The sequence below is a fragment of the Crocodylus porosus genome, unplaced genomic scaffold (assembly GCF_001723895.1).
Source record: "Crocodylus porosus isolate Cpor-Errol unplaced genomic scaffold, CroPor_comp1, whole genome shotgun sequence".
Lineage (NCBI taxonomy): Eukaryota > Metazoa > Chordata > Crocodylia > Crocodylidae > Crocodylus > Crocodylus porosus.
This window is the reverse complement of record NW_017728913.1, coordinates 2412033-2433625: the sequence shown is the minus strand read 5'-3', so window position 1 is coordinate 2433625 and position 21593 is coordinate 2412033. Positions and strand designations below refer to the sequence as shown.

General features: G+C 46.1%; 2 protein-coding genes across 3 annotated transcripts in view; one reads left to right on the top strand and one right to left on the bottom strand.

Moving 5' to 3' along the window:
- Window positions 1–17157, bottom strand: part of NAA15 (N(alpha)-acetyltransferase 15, NatA auxiliary subunit) — a 65350-nt gene extending 48193 nt beyond the window's left edge. Inside the window, exon 1 of the mRNA XM_019534364.1 lies at window positions 16892–17157. Within this exon, the coding sequence (XP_019389909.1) occupies window positions 16892–16945 (54 nt within the window). The 5' untranslated portion in view covers window positions 16946–17157. The remainder of the gene's footprint in view (window positions 1–16891) is intronic.
- A 1490-nt stretch (window positions 17158–18647) lies between these two features.
- NDUFC1 (NADH:ubiquinone oxidoreductase subunit C1) overlaps window positions 18648–21593 on the top strand; it is a 20318-nt gene continuing 17372 nt past the window's right edge. Inside the window, exons 1-2 of one of the 2 annotated variants that reach the window (XM_019534362.1) lie at window positions 18648–18755; window positions 19743–19846. In XM_019534362.1, the coding sequence (XP_019389907.1) occupies window positions 18695–18755; window positions 19743–19846 (165 nt within the window). In that variant the 5' untranslated portion in view covers window positions 18648–18694. The remainder of the gene's footprint in view (window positions 18756–19742; window positions 19847–21593) is intronic. The other variant, XM_019534363.1, reaches the window with a different exon arrangement.

Here is a 21593-nt window from a genome sequence, read left to right as displayed (position 1 = left end):
CCCCAGTATTCTTTCCTGCCATGGCAGGGGGTCAGACTAGATGATCTGCTCAGGTCCCTTCCGACCCTAGAAACTATGAAACTATAATATTTTGGCTGATAGCGAGGGCCAATTTTTAACTAGTTATATTGGCTGATACCTGTGTGATAGCTGATGTGCAGCCTGTATCAACTAGAGTCACCCCAAAATTCCCTGTAGCCATCCCTCCCAGCACCACCGCTGCCTCTGTGCCCCGCCTGCCCCAAGCACAGCCCCCCTCCTCCTCCCCCACCGGAAAGAAGCCGGCACAGCCCCTGGTCCTGAGCTTGCAGCGGGCAGCCTGCCTCTGCCCTGCTCACAAATCCAGGGGAGCACAGGCCTCCTATGCCTCCCTCAGGGATCCATGCAGCCGCAGGGAGCCTTATCTGCCCTGGATGAGCCGCCCATGGCTCCACTTCACTGCTGAGGTCACATTCACCGCCCTGGCAGGGCTAGGCAGCAGCTGCCCCTGCTGCACTCTCTCCCTCACCATGGGGACTTCTGCCTCCCACACACCCCTTCCCCCCCTACCCCAGACTTACCAGCTGAATGCTGCTCTCCAAGCTGCCAGGATGCATTTCTGGCCATGTGCACGCTGCATCTGCACGTGCACAAGTAGCATTTATCAGCAACATTATTGGTCAAAAAAGCCAATTGCCGATATTGTTAGTTTTCCTTTTATTTGTGTCGATCCGATATAGACCAATATATCACTGTATCTCTACTGAACATGCAGATATGCCATGCCTCTCCTTCACCATACAGTGGGCAACTCCCACTGCACTCTCATGGCACTGATGCAGCACAGGGTCCCTAGGTCCCCTTAAGCCAGGGGTGTCCAACCTTTTTGAACGTGGGGCCAGATCATGAACTTTTTATCACCCAGTGGGCCACGAGCCATATTCAAACACTCTGTCCCGGGCCAGAGACCCTGCTTGTGTAGCCCTAATGCACCTGCCTGTTACTGCAAGGTTCATGGTAGCTGCTGGTGGCCAGGGGCAGGAGGGACCCATTCTGCATCCAGCCAGCTACTGCCCCAGAGACTGAAGGGAAGAAATAAATAGCTCCACATCTCCATCCCAGAGCAGTGCCCTAAGGGGGCTAGAGCGAGGTGGTCGCTGCACCACAGCCCCTCACCTGCCCCCCTGGCCTTGCTCACCACAGTGCCCGGCAGCCCATGCATACAGCCCCAGTGGCCTTAGTGCTGCGAGCCTGGAGTGCGGGGTCCGGCAAACACCGCCTCACCCCACAGAGGTCACGTTAGGACCCCACCTGCTGAGGCCCGCCCCCGTGCTGGCTTCCCACATGCTGCTAGGGACGGGAGAAGGCCAGCCAGGTTGGCACCAGCCAGCAGAAGCTGCGGCAGAGCCATGTGCCACTTGGGACTGACTGGTAAAGACAGGAGGAAAATGCAGCTGAGCCCCTGCCACTCTGGCTGGGCTCGTCCCATCCCGAGTGGCACACGGCTCCGTTGCTGCTTCTGCTAGCCGGTACAGACCTGGCTGGACTCCTCCCATCCCCAGCAGCATGTGGGAAGCCGGCTTCAGACGCACGCTGCTCCGGATGGGACAGACCCAGCCGGGTCAGCACCGGTTAGGAAAAGCAGCATCCAGCTGAAGTCGGCTTCCCACATGCTGCTGGGGATGGGAGGAGCCCAGCTGGGTCTGCACCTGCCAGCAGAAGTAGCAGCGGAGCCATTAGGGATCACATTAACATTCTCTAAAATAACTTATCTATCTAGGATGCAAAATGCTTTAAAGACATAATATTTTCAGTATTTATCAGGTTCCTGGCAGGCATTTTTTTTTTAAACATATTGCAAAGTTTGTAGTCCAACAACAACAAAATAATGCACTGTGGGCAGCCACATATTAAAAAAACAAAACCCTGACTAGATGATGACAGAAGTGCAGATGCAGCCAGTGGTATAACATGGAGTACAACCCGCAGCTGCCCAGAAGTTGAACAGCCCTGATATGGATCCTAAATACTGCTAACAATGAAATTTGTGCGACATCTTTAATAATAGCGAAAGCTTTGAATACACCAAACTTTATCAAAAGCTTGAATAGCTGCAATGGCTAATTTAAGTGCTGAAAGCAAAATGAATGGAACAGCTTAAGTAAGACATGCCAGGTGACGTTTCTGGCAACGCTTCTCTGGCTTAATTTCACTGAGCTCCAATTCACCTTATGAAAAACTTTACTGTATATTTTTGATTATAACAGGGAGTTGAGGGACATATCTGTTCTATAGAACCTCATTAATCAACAACAATATCATCATGCAAACTGGACAGGGAAAGAACAAAACTGAAACTTCTAGTACTGTCTGGCACAAGTACTGTGACTTATAAAACCCTGAGTCTTACTTGGAAAGTCAGATCTTAGCTTCCTTTGAAGAAATTCATAGAAGTAGGGTCAGAAGGAACCTAAGTAGATGATGAAGTCTGATCCCCTGCCCTGGGCTGGAGAGAATACTGGGCTCATATGACCCCAGCTATGTAATTATGAAGCCTCCTCTTAAAGACCCCCAAGGTAGGAGCCAGCAACACTTCTCTTGGAAGCTGGTTCCAGATCCTAGCTGCCCTGACTGTGAAGTAGTATCTTCTAATGTCTAGCCTGAACCTACTCTCAGACAACTTATAGCCATTATTCCTTGTTACTACGGGAGGTGCTCAGGGGAACAGGGTCTCTCCTATTCCCTGGTGGTCCCCCCTGGTAAGTTTATAGATGGCCACCAGGTCTCCTCTCAGCCTTCTCTTGTGAAGCCTTACTGACCGCGTCCTCACATTGCCTTACAAATTCTACTTTGTAAGAACTAGGTACTAGCTGTAATAAAAGAATTTGCACAATATGCCTGCCTGTTCATGCCACCTCTCTTCCACTGCTCCCTTCTACTGTCTTGTCAATTAGATCTGCTCTAATAGAGCTGATGTTCTTTATATACCATGACATTTGTAAAACTATATCACAATATAACCTCATAAATCTGGCATGATCAAGACTGAGCACCTGTCAGAAATTTGAAATCCCACCACCCCCCCTTTTTTTTTTTTTTTTTAACTGGAGCAGTGGCCAGTTTCGAAGCCGGGGGTTAGCTGTAGCTGGTCCCAAAGCACCAGCCACACACACAGCAGCAGCATGGGGTGGTGGATGGCCGCAGCAGCTGGCACATGCAGGCTTCCCTCTCCACATCCAGGGGAGCAGTGGGAGAAGCTTAAAAAGTGCCGGATTTTAGAGAATTCTGGATTTTTGAGATCCAGATTTATGAGGTTATACTGTACTAAGATCAGTTATGTATTTGAAACAATTTCAAGCCAAGTTACCAAAACTGAAAGCCAAGCAACCCCAAAAGGTCAAAGAGTTGAAAAGAGACACCATGGAATAAGGATGAGTGCATGGGCTGTCAGCTACTGAAGGGCAACAGATTCAGGGAGAGTAAAGGCAGGAAGTAAGCTCTCCCCCAATCCCCCACAGAAGATGGAGGCAATGGAAGCAAGAGGATACAGAGAAAGCTTTCAAAGTAAGGTTAAGGTTTTAGGCAGGAGAAAATGTTCATAGGCATTTGTTTTAAGCTCAATGATTGCTATATACACAACTGCGCAATGCTTTTATTTACTGTTTTTGAGTCGGTAAACTGGAATACTGTTGGGGGTAGGAAGAAGTTGCTTTACAGGTTATTTTAGTACTATAATGGCTTTTAAAGTTACTTTGTTTGTCCCATTTTGTTCTCTGGTTCCCTTGTTTTCTAAGTAATTTTTCTCTCTTCTTTAAGCAGCCCAGAGCCTTTGTTGGGAAGAAATCAACCAACCAACTAACCACTGGTCATAGGCTCCTGTAGGCCTGGTATTGGGCCTGCTGCATTAATATGGCTAGTAAAATGACCTCTTCCCTAGGAGTGGCAGGCTATTTTACTTCCATCCAAGGGGACGCAAAAACAGCAAATCCTGTCACAAAGGGGTGCAATTTGAGAAGAACTAGCAACCTTTACCAAGCCTAGTTTGACATGGGCTGGGTGGCTTCAGAAGCATATCAGCAGCAAGGGGCTCCCTCGCTGCAGCAAGGGCACAGCTTCCAGCCACTGGGGAGCTGCACCGGGGCTGGGCAGCTAGAAGTTGCATCGTTGCTGCTTCTCAGAACTGCAGCGCAGCTCCCCACTGGCTACAAACAGCACTCATGCTACAGCCAGGGAGCAGGGAGTTGGGGGAAATGGTACTAGCACAGACACAGCTTCCAGCTGCCCAGCTCTAGTGCAGTTCCTTGCTGCATGGCCTTGGCATGAGCACACACAAAGACCCCTGGCTCTGTAAACCAGATGTTGCTAACCCCTGATCTAAGGCACACCTTACCCTTTAACTATGACAGCAAACATACAGAGGCAGACAAGTTTGTTGGATTTGTAGTTCACTGGATTTGTAGTTCACCTTTAAGTACAGTTGCTTACTACAAACCTGAAATCTTATCTCTTGGCTGTTTTTAGTTTTGTGTGCTTTAACAGTATTTCACCTTGAACTTTAAGCTGAGACAGCCAAGATGTATATTACATGCAATGGAAAAGAGAAAAACCTCCATTCAAATTTTAACACATATCCATGTCATTTTAAAATAAGAGCAATTTTTTTTTGCTTTGCTTTTGTGCAAGTAAGGGCCAGATCCTATGGCCTCACTGACATCACCGAATATTGGATGAGACCCTAAAACAGCTCATTACAAACTGAACTAATTACTACACCACCAAAAGCACTGAAAGTGTGGACCCCACAATAGTAGTTGCGTATTTCCCGTGGAAATTAACATGCAGTTTTTGTTTTCAGGTGTTGGTTGGCCATTTGTCTGACACTGCTTTCCTATGTGTAATTTCTCCAGACCTTCAGGTTTACATTTCACTAGCTACTTCAGTCTGTTTAGGAAAATTCCAAATAATCACAAGTTTGTTAAATTCCAAAATTACATACTGGCAATATTTTAAAATGCCCCTGCATTTAAGAAAATAGAGAAACATGCTGACTGATATCTTTGTTATGTAGCAAGCGACTGTGAGAACCTGACCTACTTTCCTAAAAACAACGAAAAAAAGATTTTAAAAAATGTATTTGGAAATAATTTCTACAACTCCTGAAAATAAGCAACACAAATGTCTTCCAACTAAAAGTATCTTTATATTTCCCTCCATCCTCTTAGAATATGCACATACCTTTTCAATGGGGGAAGGCTACTGGCACTGTGCTTTTCCTACACTGAAACAAAGAGAAAAGGGTAGGCCCTTCCATGAAAAATTATCTGAATGAAATAGCGCAAAGTAGTATGAGTCAGGATTGGGGTCCACAATTTCAAGCAGTGTATGAACTTATACAAGGTTGCCTCTAAGTTCACAGATTTAAAAGATAACGGAGGTATGCAGGGGGTGGGGGAGAAGCAACACACATGGTGATATTTGAGAGACACTATGCTAGTTCCATGATCTGGGGGAAGGAAGGAAGACGAGAAAAGAAGGGGCTGGCGGGGAGGGGGAGACAGAGGACATTGGGAAGACGGCTGTTTATTAAAAATGAGAAAGAAACACAGGAAAGTGCAACTGGCTAGAAGTAGTCAGCGATGGAGAGGGCACCAATGAGATAAACAGTTCATTAGGTGGGGAAAACAACAGTAAAAAACTAGGGGTGCACTGATAAAAGAGTTTTTGGGCTGATACTGATGGCCGATTATTGACCAACCACATTAGCCGATACCAATCGGATTGCTGATATGCAGCCCAGTAGCATGGAGAACAGCATCCAGCTGGTAAGTCTGTTGGGGGAAGGGACATAGGGGAGGCAGATTGAGGCCCCCGTGGTGAGAGAAGGAATGGGGCTGGGGCAGGTGCTGCCCAGACAGGGCGGGTGCCAGGATGGAACAAATGGGTTGTCCAGGGGGAGCATGTGCCCCCCAGATCTGTGAGGGCCTATAGCGCACTCAAGCCTGGGGCTGTTCCAGTCTCTTCCCAGAAGCTGGACTCAGGCCAGGTGAGGAGGGGCCAGAAGCTAGAGCCACTGCAGGGGGGAGGGGAGGGGGGTAGAGCGACCCCAAAATTTGCCATAGTCCTCCCTCCCAGCAGCGCCATGCCTCCCCCAAGGATGCTCACAGAGGCGGGAGCCACCCACCAGGACAAGCCACCAGTTAAGTCCTGTGCCCTGCCCGGGCAGCAGCTGCCCCTACCCTTGCTCCAGCCTCTCCCTCAACATGGGGGCCTTGATTTGCGCATCCCCCCTTTCCCTCCCAATGGACTTACCTGCTGGATGCTGCTCTCCAAGCTGTCGGGCTGCACTTCTGGTCTTGTGCATGGTGTGGCCACATGCATGCCAGCATTTCAGAGACATTATCGGCCATATAAGCCGAAAAAAGCTGATTGCCGATTTTCCTTTTATTGGTCCTGATACAATATGGACCGATGTATCAGTGCATCTTTATAAAAAACATAAAAGAAGGAACAATACCACAAGCATACAGAGGATACAATAATGTAATGTAGTTGCTGTCCCTAATAATCTCTGAAAACAAAAATTATTTTTCCTCAAGAGGCTGCATCTGGGTAATACTACCAAACCTTTCTGTCCTGGTTCTGGAGGTAAAAAAAATCTGCCCACAGAGGATATTTACAAATTCCAATTCTATAGAGTGTTCTGAAGGAAAGACTTCCCCTTCCTGCTTATGCCTCCTTGGTTTGTACTATTTCCAAAGCACCAAGCCAGACTCTGGCTGTCAAGCTGTCCCTGACTGTTGTTACCTTCAAACAGCCACAGACTGACAGTACAACCCGGGAAATCCCATCCACTCTTAGTCCAAGCACCTGAACCACTTTTCACACGAACTGATTTTGTAGAAGTTGCAGAACTGTCCACTTCCACAGAAACACTGAAGCTCTCACAGGTACTTCTGAAGTGACCAGCACTTACATAGAGCTTTTAAACTGAAAAGTCACTAAGAGCTTTACAACGGTGAGTAAATGCTTTTATATAGCATAATTTAAAGAGAATATTTCAAGTTTATCTATAAGTATATGCAAATATAAATCTCAGTTAATTCTTCCTATTTAGATCACAATTATTTGTATATGTAGTGTAACTAATGTGACTGTAGGTAAAATGTGGCCATACAGTGAGTCAGTATAAGAGCTGGAAATAGAACTCAAGCCAATAAGCCTTTACTTTAGCTAGGGGATCATAGAGTCTGATTTTGTATTTTTCCCCAGTAAATACTAATCCTAAGGCTTTGAAAGTGTGATTTCTAGTTGGAGACTTACAGCTCTTGCTCAGTCTTCCCTGTAAGTAGAGGAAGCGTGATAACTCTAGCCCCACGAAGCTGCTGGGAACAATAAAGTGCACCATTTCTATATGGAAGTTATGCTCAAGCACAGTTAAGACACCTCACCAGAATCAGTCTTCAGTTAGCAGCAACCTGACAAATGACCACCATATGCTAGGAATTTGAAAAGGCACTCCTGATTGACATGCGAGTATGTGGAGAGATCCTGTATTTACAGCAGACCCAAACTCCTGCCTGATACAAGAAGGCAGCTTCTATTATTCTAAACCCCCAGACCCCATCCTCTATTTGGAGTATTTCCTCTCCAGTGAATCCCTCTAATGCCGACATCTGCTGCTCAAATTACCCAAAGTCACTGCTACACAACAAAATCAACTTGACTCTTGTAAGAGTCATTGGGCACCCAGAGTTATAAACCGAATAAGCTGACAAGTTGTGTCAGGGATCACACTGTTACCACAAGCATAAAATGACTCTGTATAGATTTGTCTCCACACAGAAAGCTTATTTTCACAAACTTGGGTAATTTAAGAATCTGATGCCACTATGCTTTAAACATCTGATAGAAGAGAGGCAGCCAATGGACTTCTCTAGTCCTAATTTTTCCAACATCTGTTTGCTGTATTTTGTGATAATGCAGTTATCTATTTAAAGGACCAGTACATTCCTACATTCTCTATGGAAGTGGAAGAATACAAATCAAGCAGAGCGCTCAATTAGCTGAATGCAACTCAGTGCCAAGTATATGGTATGCTGATATACCAAACTGCAACCTGTAAGGATCCTGTTGGTATGTAGTTGCCTCTGAAGAAAAAACAATACAGGTGCATACCAATTCTTCAAGCACTCAGTCTCTAGGACTGGACAACTAGCAACTCGCCCAACTTAACCTGAGGCTTCTAGAAATTTTTTTTTATAACAAAGAAAGGTATTCCACATTTAACTAATGATTGCATGAACAGGACTTCCAACAGCATACAAAAAAAAATATCAATATAAAAAACTTCATAAACAGCTTCAGACTTTTATGATGTCAATCAAGATCTTACTAATGCATTGTGGTATGGTATTTCACAGACCTTCGAACAAATTTAATCTAAATTTAAGCAAAGAACTACTTTGTAAGCGATCTGTCTTCTGACACATCAGCTTTATGACAGGTGTTTTGACAAGGTATGTACATCCCACCTTGACTAACTAGGAACAATTTAAACCACGTCAGAGATTATTAAACTAGCTGTGCCTACCAACTGCTGTGTCTCGTGAGCAGGATAGGAATGAAAACAGATTAGGAGAGGAGCATGGAACGGAGAAATGAAAGACACTAGAGCTCTTCTTCAGTAAAAGGATCAGAACAAGGACTGAAGAAATTATCTTTCTGCTTCCCAAAGAAACTGTATTAGGCCAATTCTTTAAGTTAGACTGCTTTATCCTTCTGTTCTCTCATGCATCAGATGACCATAAAATCTGGAACATGTTTTTTTTAATAGAGGTAAGGACATGTAGCTTAAAAGGAGGCCTGGCCCCAAACCCAAGACAAGGGACTGCAGTGCTGTTTGTGTGATTTAAAGATTGGCTTTTTAAAGAGCCAAGTGTGTAGAACTCTATTTTCTCTTATGAGGTCACCTATTTTCAGGGTTGTGAGGAAGGAAGTCATATTTTTAGCTCCAATATATTAATAGATTCATCAAATTAAAGCTAATGCAAAATCTGGCACTTAGCAATATTCCAAAAACACAAGGAGCCATTTTTCAGCGATAGTTACACTGGCAAAGTAAATATGCTAAATTAGTCAGTGCCATGATGAACCAGTCTAGAGTCAGAAAAGATTTCCCTAGACTGAACTTGATCTTGCCAAAAGGCCAAGAAACTAAATTCAACCCCAGGAGACAGCTCAGAAGTGTTCTATTAAAGCCTTAAACCTTATTATCTAGGTATTTAAAGTCACTGGAGATATAACAAACAAGCTTCCCTCATGGTCTAATAACAGCCTACCCTAAGCATGTCTCTGAACCATCCACTCAGCCACTGGAGCACTGTGCCAATGATGGATTTGTTCTTTCAGACCAAGGAAGCAGCATATCATCCCAGTTACCAGACCTGTGTATTAATGCTATCAGATTTGTCATTACTAAATTCAACTAGCTGTGGTGAAAATACCTTTTTAGATGCATACCACTTTCCTTCCTGGGATACAGCTCCTGCAATTTAGAAAATATACAGGACACGGATGTTTCTTTTAAAGATCATCAGCTTTCTATTTAGATGTGGAGAAACCACACATCTTGCTTCTATTTACTTACTCTTGCTTTCTGGCTTCACTCTGCTCTTTTTTCAAGTACTGACTTCTTCTTCTCCAGCTTTCCTCTTTTCCTTCTCAGTCCTTCCCCCTAGTATGTTTTCTTTCTTTCCCTAAAATCATGCACCACAACTATTCTGATATGTATAATCTCTGAAACACATTCATTCACTCTACTCACCTCATGTTACAGATCATAATTTCAAAAAAAGTATCAGGTACCAAGAAGCCAACTAAGGTGAAATCCCCCTTCTGCAGGGGAGGGATAGGAATTGAAGTTTTCACTACAGCACTGCCACACTGGGATTTCCTCTTTTATCAGCTAGTAGGTGTCTGAAACCTAAAGCCTTGACTCTCTGCCCATCTGCCACAAATAGGGTGTTAAGTGCCTGCATTCACTACTGCATATTGCTTTTCCAAACAGTAGTGACAGCATTAACTGACTGTCAATTTCCATTACTGCCCATAATATTTTTAAAAGCAATAGTGAAGATTGACAAAACTGTTTAGTTTTCATTTTGCTGCCCCTGGAAAAGTGGAGTCCAGCACAGCAGCAATTTAGGAAGAGAGTGATGAATCAGTCAGTCTGTGTTTTGTTCAAGTTTACAAGAATATCTGTAACCATAAATTCAATTTAAAAAACAAACAAACAAACAATTAAAAAAACCCACCCTTATGGCTTCTCTTCATTGTATTGTTAGCTCAAATTATAACTAAGGTTTTGCTTGTTTCCCAACTTGCATCAATCACATCTTTACCTAAAGTTAGCACTTTAAGCCAAAGTAAGACCTTGTCTACACTACCAAGTTTTGTTGATAAAAGTTGTTTTTCATCACCACAAAGTGTCCACACACAAGTTTGACACAAGCCAGTTAAATACCCTGTCACTTTATCAGACCCTACAAGCCCTTGGCCTACGCATCCTTAGACCCTATAAGTTCTTGGCCTACATGTAGCTGCCATCATGAAGCGAGTATGAATTTGCTCCAGCAACGCAGCAAAGCCAACAACTTTTCATCGTGGCTTTTACCCACCATGAACTACCTTCTGTTGACAACCTCTTGCAGAGAGGACATATAAGGCTAGCAAAAGCAGTCAAGCACACACAAAAACTACAGTAACATAGCAATATCAGCAGTTATGATGCAACAAAGTTCTGGCAGCAGAAATCCCAGTGCAGATGAGGTCTTTGCCAATGCAGATGTGTGTGTTGGGAAGGGCGGGGAGAAGAGCTTATGCACTGCTGACTAAAGCAGCTACATCCCAATAATTCTGGCTTGAGTTACAACTCAATGAATCCAGTCACTGCATAGCTGTGCACTCTCAATCAAACCAAATTATTCATATGCTTACTAAAACTAACTAGCAAGGAAAACAAGATTTTGAGAGGTGGTGACATGAAAAAACAATCCACTTGTAGCTATTATGTCTTGATGATACTAAATGGTATAGGCCCTGGGAATCCATTTCCACCATGCTTATTAAATGCAGAAAGTATAAAAAAAAAAAAGCAGAAGACCAGAGATTAGAGAGCCTCAACACAATTAGCTGAGTTTAATCTAACACACCATTCTAGCTCTGTAGCACAACTAAGAAAAAGACTCATCAAAGACTTGACAGGAAGAATTGTTATCCATGGCAAATGACCTCACTATAACACACCACCTTACCTGATCCCTTGAGATATCCACTTGCTACAGAGAGTCTGCTCTCTTAGCAAACACTGAAGGAAACTACACTTATTTTCACTGGACTCTCTCAAAAAGAAAATGTCTCCTCCCTAATTAAATTTCACGCCAGTCTCAAAACAAAGTGGATGTTTCCACTTTACAGTGGGGCTGCTGAAAAAGTCAGTCTAAATATCTGAATTTGGACCCTTCTCCTTCTGGCTGGCAAAATCCAGTTCAGAGCAATTTGTCAATAGCTGCTATAGTCTCCTTCCAGTAATTTCTATTTGAGGAAAGTGTGACCCTAACTTAAAAAGCCATGATTCAGCATTAATTCTCTTGGCAACATTATAATACCTTATTTTTAAACTTTCCTTCTTGAGAAAGTTACCAACTATGGTGACAAATCAACTGCAATACCACAGTCCTCTTTCAGCTAGGTTCCACAAATGAACATGGCACAAAGATCATGCTGGAGTGACATCTCAGAAAAAATGAAAAGCCATGATACCAGACCATGTTTCAGGGGGGCTGGTTATAGCCATGTTGGTCTAAGAACACATACTTCATATTAGACCAGAGCAGACTACTGACATCCTTTACCTATGTCCTGTTAGCTCAAATATAATCTGAAGGAAGTGGGTAGTAACACATCAAAACTGATTCTGTTGATCTCAGATTTAACAGCAGCAATGAACACTTGCTTATCTTCCCTAATGACTCTGACCAGCTAAGTCTGGAAAGGCTCAGTTTTGTCACTGTTTATATTCGAATTCTGCAATGCTGCTAAGAAGTTATACACAATTCTAGAGATTTTAACTGAGGGATGTTCATTAAATGCAAGTAGCAGAAGCTTCAGATAACGAATTTAAAAGCACAATTTAAAACTTCTAGCTCAATCAGCAAAAACAAAATTAAGGAAATATTTTGTTTTTGTTGACGGAAAGCACTGTAAAAAACTGGTTGAATTAAAAAAAAAAAAAAAAAAAATCAAACTCCACTATTCCCAGACTACCAGGACTTGAACCAGGCTGCTTTTGGATCAAATAGTAGTATGATACCTGTGGCCATAGGATACGAAACACACTGTGAGATTTAACATCTCTCACCTTTGAAAAGCAGATGGTCTGGCCAAGTTTTAAAGCAGACATACCATATTTTCTGACACACAACATGCATCTTCCACCTCTCCCAAAAACAGTCCCCCATAATTGGGATACATGTTAAGTGGGGAAGTTGTTTCCTTTCCTGGAAAGGAGCATTCCTGAAGAAACTGTGCATGCTATGCTCCTATCAAAATAACTGCTTCTCCTGTCTGCTCAAACTAAAAGGGTAGAGTCTTGTGTTAACTCTCTCACAGCCAGACCCACTGGCTGAGCACTGTAGCTTGTACTCAAAGCAGTGAGTGAGCTTATGGTAGTATTTTGATGAGGCTTGTGATATGAAAGCAATACTTTATAGTAACTTATATCAAGAAGTACTTACAGTAAATAAGTAACAGTCTTAACCTCTGCAAGGGTCTGAGACCTAACCCTGCATGACAGAGTAAGTCCTCCTGCAAATAGAGTCAAGGAACTGCAGCATCCCAGGAAATAGGATTCCTGCCACACTAGGGAGTCCCTGATGACACACTTCCTGTTCACTCTGCATCACACAGTAAGCCATAACTCTGGAAAAATCTTTTTCTACATTCTACTTTCCAAACCAAGATGTGTGTTCTAGGTATTGTATGTGAAAAAATATGGCCTTCTCAATGGAAAAATGAAGCAGCATGTGTCAGTGCTGGGCTGGACAGAGGGCCTAACAAGTGTGAGGGAAGTTCTCTGTAAGGTGTAGGCTACAGGACAAGTTCTGCCAGTAAAACTCTGAGTGCATTCATAGTAAGTACCTCTGCTGGCAAAGTGACTCCCCATTGCTGCAAAGCAGAGTACGGCTTCTTTTGCTGCCCATTAGCCAGGTAGGACTTCAGTGAGCTGCTTCCTCATATTAACGTATTTTGTGCATTAGTACGTTTGCTAGAGCAAAGGCACCAAAAGTAAGCAGATGTGCACGTGCTCTGGATGCCTAGTGACAAACAACTCTGCCAGCAGACCACGCAAGTCCAAGTATAACCTCAATAGTCCTTATGGTAGGGAGAAGATATCAAGAGTGAAAGACCTCATGATACCAAAAAAAAGGGCCAATCAACAATACCCCTACTACTGGGAGAAAGAACCAGTTCATGCAGAAGGAGACTAAGACTGCTTCATGGCTATCTTGGTCCCACAGACATATGGGGGTCGTTTAGTTGACATGGTAGAAAGTGAGGCTCACAGGAGGTTTGAAAGGGTGCATGCGCTATACTCGGCGATGAAAAAATTGAGTACGCAGAGCTTAAAAGACACTATACAATATCTAACTGATGAGACGCAACATTTTGCAGTATCATGCTTCAAAGATTGTAAATTATCTAGTGCAAAGCTGTGAACTAGCAGTGAAGCTTAAAAAGAATCCCTACTGTACACAAAGCTCCACAAAGTGCTTGTAAAGAAAATGCTTCAAATGAAGAAAACAATTAAATACTGGTATACCTGAAGCTTGAGGGGGGAGGGGGAAAGAAAAAAAAAATCGTGCGATACCCATTAACTTAAAAATTAGACAACAAATCAGACTGAAAAATACTGGTGTCTTCTTGCTCTCCCCCAAAACACCATGACCCCTAAGGTGCAGGTCTTCCACAATTTAACAGAAAAGAATGATTGTGATATCATATAGCACCATTATTGTCCATTAACTTTCTGTGTAATAATCGTCAATGTAAAATGCCTTCAACAGCATCATCATCTTCTAAGAAGTCTGGTCAAACAATGTTTAAACATATGATAAATACCACGCCAAGTAATCCAACACATTGCCGAGTCATATTCGACTAGCTGGTCAGGCCACAAAAGCTGGTTTGACAGAACAAGTATTAAGCACTGCAGATTACTTACATAATTCAACAATCAACCCTAACTTCTAGGTCTCTTGGTTTTGTTTTACCCTCCTTCCCTTTGGCTTTGCTTCGACTCTTCCCCCTGCTTACCTACCTCAAAAAAAACACATTTCTCCATTATTCTATAGCACAACCAGCCCCTACCTACCATGGGGGGGGGCGGGGGGAGGCCTGCTACTTTCTTCCTCCTTCAGCTGTCTGGAAGCTGAATAGCACTTGCTACTCTACCTTCTTCAACCCCAATTTCAGTTCCCCATCCCACTAAATAAGCCCATCATTCATGGCTGATGTTGCTCAGAACTCTTGCAAATGTTACAGAATGAAACTGAGCCAGTTCATTTCATTTTCACCAATGTCCAAAGTGATTAAGAAGAGAGTGAAAACTGACAACTTTGAAAGTCATTCTTCTTGTATGGACAAAGGAAGCTCATGACAGCAGCAGGGGCACTGGAAAGATGCCTGCAGGAAAAACATAATAATGTACTAATTTAGCCTTTGTCTGCACTTGTATATCTTTCCAGCTACTAAAACTAGAAACTCACATTAAAAATAGAAAGCTTAACTGGAACAGAAGGCAATAACTTCAATAAAATAGAAGATTTTTCAGCCATGCCAAAATCCTAAGCACACCTGAGAAGATTAGAAAGTTCTTACTCAAATTGGTGTTGTACACGAAGTGATAACTGATACACATGTTCCCAAATTCAGAACATGTCAAACTCCGTTCAGTTTCCAAGATCCCCACATCTGTTTTATACTTAAGAAAGCAAAAAAAAAAAAGTTTCCAAACTGCAATTCTCTTTATAGTTCTGCATTCTAGCCCAAGTTCAGTGTCATATCTATTTGAAGAACAATAAACATCTTTTGGGTACTGCTTAAGCTATGTCTCAAAGCTTCTGCGGAAAGTCTTTATGTTATGGGTACAAGTCACCTTCATCACATATTCAAAGTAGTTACATTACCTGAAAGAGAGAGCATGTTCCCACACACACACGCTCATCAAGTTTCAACACGATTAACAAAACTTACTTTTCAACCTATCCATTTTATTTTGTGGCTGGGCAATTTTCCAATAATGTGTTACAGAGGAGTCCAACATCTGCTGAAAGTCATAGATGAGATATCATGAAGTGAAGTGGCAGCAAAATACTATTAAAATTTTATAACTGTGGTCATTTATGAAGGTTTGCATAACTTGATGCTGCGTTTCCAGTTGAACACAATAAACAGAATTAGAATACACCTTTGCACAGGCTGAACAAAAATCTGTCTGGGCTGGAGCAGACCTCTACCTAAAACCAAACTTCCCCAGCTGAACTAAACTGCTGGAAGCTAAAACAAAGCTGTGCTAATGCTAAGCTCCTATGCTAGAATGATTCTTTCAAAGCCGGGCAAGCCTTATAGCTCATTAACAACACCTCCACGAAACCCCAGCCAGGAAGCAATCACTCTGACAGAATGCTGAAAGTAGGCACCTATTAAAGAACAATGCTGAGTGAGGCCTATTTAACAACCAAGAAACTTTCCAAGGGGACTTTTAGGAGAGAGTGGATAGCAAGGATTTAACATGTATTTATACCCACATCTGAGTGCAGCAAGAAGGGTCTGTTCTTTCACACCAACTTGAGGCTGCTTGTCTAATTTGCTTTACAGCATAACACTAAGTAGTTAAATACTCAGTAGAAATGCTAAATATGTTTACCACAGCAAAAGCCTGCAGAAGATTTGGAAGGCTTTTGCCCAAACAACAACTTTAAGACACATCCACAAAAGGGAAAGTTTCAGTGGAATCGAGTGGGCTAATGTGTCTAAGCAGCAGTTCAGACAGATGCTGGCTGCCTTACCCTTATACCGTTTCCAATAGCTTCCCGCGCTTCACTTAAAACCAATCGCCAAAAGGACTCAATTGCCAATAGCTCACAAAGACACACTCATGGACCCAGAGGGAGACATCCTCCCATCTTCAGCTCCCTCTGCGCAAAAATGAAGTTTATTTCCTATGTATGGGGACTTTTTACCATGTTGTATCATCTATACTTTTCCCAAAGCCTGATGAAGGGACTTTGATCCCAAAAGCTTGCAGAAAAGGACAATTGTCTTGCAATTTCCCAGTTGGTCTAATAAAAGTTATCACTTTGGAACCGAGAGTTCTAGTTTTTTGTATGTCTTCTTGTCGCAGACCAACACGGCTACCAAGTACACTCCCGAATAACTAAAAGTGTTTAAAAAAAGAAAAGAAGTGGCACCAGCAGACATAATCTACCCTTTCAGGCGCATGCTTTGTTTTTGGAGGGAGAGTGCAGTGACCCCCTGAGGTGCAGGGTCGGCTCCTCCGACAAGGAAAAGCTGGGCATCAACCGCTCACGGGCAGACTCCTCTCCCTGCACTCCCCCCCCCCAGCCCGGTGATCAGCAGCGGGTCCAAGGCCGCCACCGCCCGCTCGGTATTCGGCCCCAGACCAAGACCTGCCCGGTGCCTCTCCTCTCCCTCCCCTCCGCCTGCTGTCAAACCTCGCTCCAGGGGGCAAACGGGGCCAGAAGCCGGGCTCGCCCCACGGGGGCTCGGGCAGCACGGAAACCCCGGAATTCCCCGGGAGGAGTGCGGGCAGCCGCGGCCCGGCCGGACTCACCAGGATGCGCTTGAAGAGCGCGTTCTCCTTGGGCGGGAGGCTCACCGACGGCATCGTCCCGTCCCCGCTGCTGCCCCGGCTCCGGCCGCCGGGTTCCGGGCTGCTTCCGGCCGCTGGTCGCTCGCCGCCTCCCAGCACACGCCGCCGCCGCGCTCTTCAGGCCCGGGCCGGCCCCCGCCGCCCGCGCCCGCGCCCCTACCCACGCCAAGCCCCGGGCGACACTTCACGTGGTAACTGACCAGGCCGGAGCGGCACCGCCAAAATGGCCGCCGCGCACGGCTTCCCCAGCCGGGTCACCCACCCCGCGCGCATGCGCCACGACCCCGCCTTGTGCGGGGCATGTCGGGATGCAGGGCGCAGCCGGGACGCTGAGTTTCAGTATGCACCGCCCTCGCCGGCGGGACCGGCTTGGGGTGCGTCCCGCTGTGGCCCGTCCGCGCCGCCCCGCGGTGTCCGCTTGCCCTGGCCGCCAGCAGTCGCTGAGGCAGTGTGCGGACTGGGGCCAGTGCGTGTAGCCCCCTAGGCAGACTCTCCTGTGCTGCTGTCCGCCGGCAGGGTTGCAGCCCGAGGGGGAAGGGGACTATCCAGCAGCTGGCCAACAAACAGCCGCAAGGACTGGTTCAGGACAGAGGCAGGCGGTCTTGTGGCCCTACCTTTTCTTGGGCCACGTGTGGATCATAGTGATTTTCCGCCTTTTCTTTCTAGACTGGAGGCAGCCCTGGGCAAACGCCAGCTCTTTACTTTCACTTCTGTTTCGACTCCCATCAAACGATAATGCAGATTTTTTTTTCTGTTGCAAAGGCCATAGCGTGCAATTCCTCTTCCAGATCTCTGTGTTTGCTTTGTGAATCCTGTTTGTCAACCTAACTGAGCTGACCTGGGGCAGCGCCCCTTGAAAGAATCTTAAGGCGCCTCGGGTGAGAATCGCTGGTATAGGCATAGGCCGGCTTTCAGGTATCGCAGTGCCCTTCCTCAGGCCTCCCCAAGTAGTACTGAGGGGATGTTAAAGCACATTTACAAATCAAGTGCGTGTTTAGGGACAAAAAGCAGAGGTGGCAAGAAACAGTCTCTTTTCAGAATGCTTTAAGATTAGCAACAAAGTGTCCAAGCCGGTGCCTGAGGGAGGCCTGAGTTAAGGTCGGCTGAAGTCAGTAGTGCTATCACCACATTCCCTTATTTCCCTTTGACAGCTCCTGGGGCCTGTGATGATGATGTAAGAGTCATTTCCCCCCACACTCCAACAAAGGCAAATCCCCCCAGACTCAGACTCTGACAGTATTTTGGTGCCTGGCTCCACAGCTCTGCAGAGAAACTTGGAAGTTTCCCAGCAAAGGCCCACCCCTAGGAAGCAGGGCACAAAGAAGCCTGCCTTTTCCCTTTGTTACTCTCTCACCGTTGTTTGTCAACATCACCCTTTTTCTAGCGCCTGCCTCCTAATTTTTGTAGTGCTCGGTTTTGGTTTGAGGGGCCGCTTTCCTGGACAGAGCAGCCAGATGCTGGCCTGTGCTGTGAGAAGTGGCGTATGCTTGACTGATCGGAGTGAATCGCCATCGGGAGGTGAATCCGAGCCTGGCACGATCGGATCCGGCATAAACCTGACGTGCACTCCCCAAAAGGGATCCTGGCTAGCTACAAGCTTGTGGGAGCTGCCTTCATCTCCCCGGCAGAGGCAAGGCAGTGTCTGGCAGGTGCAAGAGGCGTTGTCTCAAGGGCCCGCCAGGGGGCGCCCGCCAGGCCCGGCTCCGCCCCCGGGCCTGCCCAGCGCGTGGCTGAGGGGCGGTGCGAGCCGGCTGCGGGCGCAAGATGGCGGCGCCGTTGGGCCTGGCGAGGCGGTTGCTGGTGCCCGTAAGGCTCCCGGAGCGCGGTGAGTGCGGGGGTCAGCGACCTGCTCCTGTCCCTGACCTTTAGGCTTTCCCGGGGATTTGAGGGCAGCGGGGGGAGGGTCTCCAGCGCGGGGTTCAGGCAGGTCGCTCTGTGCGAGTTGCAGCTCCCCTGCTTGTTCCCCGCCTGCCCCTGCCTCCCGTCTGCTCAGGGGAGGACGGGGCCCTGCGGGGGGTCGTATCGCAGATGGTCGGAAATGGGGCTTGGACGGGACTGGGGGAGGCGTCTCCCAACCCCCTGGGTGGCTACCCGAAAGTGGGCCGCAAGAATATAGGAAAGGGTTGAGAACAGACTTGAAAAATGGAGTGACAGGCTTGAAAAAATGGGTTCTCCTTTCAAGGGGGAAAAGTGGGAAACTGGGGCTTTTTCTCTTGCAGGCAAGGTTCGAATGACACTTTTGACTGGGGGTGGAGGGAGTTGCAAAAATAATTAAACTGGTTTTGACCGGACACCTCCCCCCAGGTTCTGATTTTCAAATGTTATGGGGGGGCTCACAGCTCACATGGGGCTGCTCAGTCCCCTTGAGCTCCCCCATAATTCGCACCCTGGTTGTAGGCTGTCAGAGTTGCAGCCTGTGAGGGGCCCTTCATGCCCCACACACCCACCCCCTGCCTCACATACTTGGGGGCAGCAGGTTGGGAGTGAGCACTGGCCATTAATGTTTACAAATGGGTCCTAGTTCAAAAAAGGTTGAGGGCCACTGATCTACTGTAACCCCCTGCTCAAAGCAGCGCTATCCCCACCAATATCATCCCACCCAAGGTTTTGTCTACGTGGGTCTTTGCAGATTTAGTCAGCCTATAATATGATCTTTGCTGATTTAGTTGGTGAAAGGCCAATAGGGGAGCGCCGTTTAGAACAGGAATGTGGTTTATCTGAGAGGCCTTCTGGTTAGGGACAGCTGCCTTGAAAGGACAGTTCGTATGAACTTGATGGAAGCTGCACCCGTCTGATATTCCTGTGTTTTTAGCATGGAAGCGTTCTGCCTTCATTGTAACCAAGCAGCACGATAATGGACCCCAGTGGGTAAAAGTTGCAGTGACCTTGGGCGCAGCTGCAGCCCTGTGGCGCCTAGTAAGTATTGTGACTTTTGTGCCAATATATAAGTAACTGTTTACTTAGTGACAGTAAGATCCCGGATCTCTGTGGTACAGCTGACCGACGCACAGGGCGACAGAAAGATTAAAGAAGTGCATGCGGATTAGGTCTGTTTCTGCCAAGCGCCTGTGTTGAATTATTTGAAAAGCTAGAGATGCGTGATGCTCCCCTTTGCTACAAGCTTTTGAGACGACAGTTACATGCCAAAGGATTAATTGCCCACTGATATGTCAGCTTATTTTCTAGACTAGGGTTGGGTGGGCATAAGGGAAAGCTTAACACTACTTTTTTTTGATGTAAAAACTAGACATGTGGCTGGACATATTCAGAGAAAAGTCATTTTATTTTTGAACGTTTCAAACTTCTAATCAGTGATCAAGCCTCCATTGTACCAGGCAGTGCGTAACTTTTTAAAATGTTCCCTGCTTCCAGGAGCTCTGTACCTAAGACAGCAGTCAGCTACATTTTTCTGGCAGGAGGCTGGAATTACCAGCTTGGGTTCTTTGCCAGCCAGCACTTATGACCCTTTCATCGTTACCATCACTACTTCTCCTGGCTGTGGTGTGGTGCTGTGTTGCCCGTTTATCCATTGATGCTGCCAAGTCCCTTAGCTCTTGGTTGGAGTCAGTGGCTTTATGGGCTGGATCCGGCCTGCAGCTGTTAGTTGCCACCCCCAGGCCTAAGATAATGATGGCACACTGCTACTGCATCCTCTCAGTCTGCTGTAAAGAGAACATGGTATACAGAATAAACAGCATAGGAATAATGTAGGTCAGGGTTTCTCAACCTTCTAAGTAGCAAGTACCCCTTAACTTATGAAAATGTTAATAAGTACCCCAACACCCAATTTTCCAGGGGATTTTATATTTACAGACTAATGTGTGCTGTATGGTGGAAGAAGGGCTGCATATATAAAGCTGTGATATGACAGATGTCTGATTTGGTGTGGGTAGGGATTCTGCCTTTTACATCAGGGGTGCTCAAGAATGTAGCTGGGCTAGAGGTGATATTGGCCAAAGCTAGGAGGGCTGAATCCAGTGTTGCGCAAAGAGTAGCACACCAAATTATTGTTGGGGAATTTAAAGTGCCGCGCAATGCGTGGCATGCCAAATTTGTTGCCATGGTTTTGAGAGGAGGAAGGGGTGAGAGAGAGAGGAAAAGAAGGCAAGAGAGAGAGAGACAGACCAACAAGGATATATATATAGTGCGGGGGGGAGAGAGAGAGAGAGGGAGAGAGAGAACAGGTAGCAGGCAGGTGGTGTTGGCTACTTCTTGGGCCACTGTAGCAGGGGTTGGGGTGATGAGGAGAAGCAGAGGCCCGCAGTGCAGAGAGGTAAGTCTGTAGGGCTGGGGTTGGCACCCCCCCCCCCCGGAGCATGTGTGCCTCTGCTGCAGCTGCCCTGGAAGCAGCTGACACCACCTGCCTGCACCACAATTACAGTTGCTACCTGGCCTCTCTCTCTCCCCTCTCCTTGTTTCATAGTTAGTAGGGTCGGAAGGGACCCGAGCAGATCATCAAGTCCGACTCCCCTGCCATGGCAGGAAAGAGTACTGGGGTCAAACGACCCCAGCAGGATGATTGTCTAGCCTCCTCTTAAAGACGCCCGAGTTAGGAGCCAGCACCACTTCACTTAGAAGTTTGTTCCAGATCCTAGCCGCCCTGACAGTGAAGTAGCGCCTCCTGATATCTAACCTAAACCTACCCTCTGCCAGCTTGTGACCG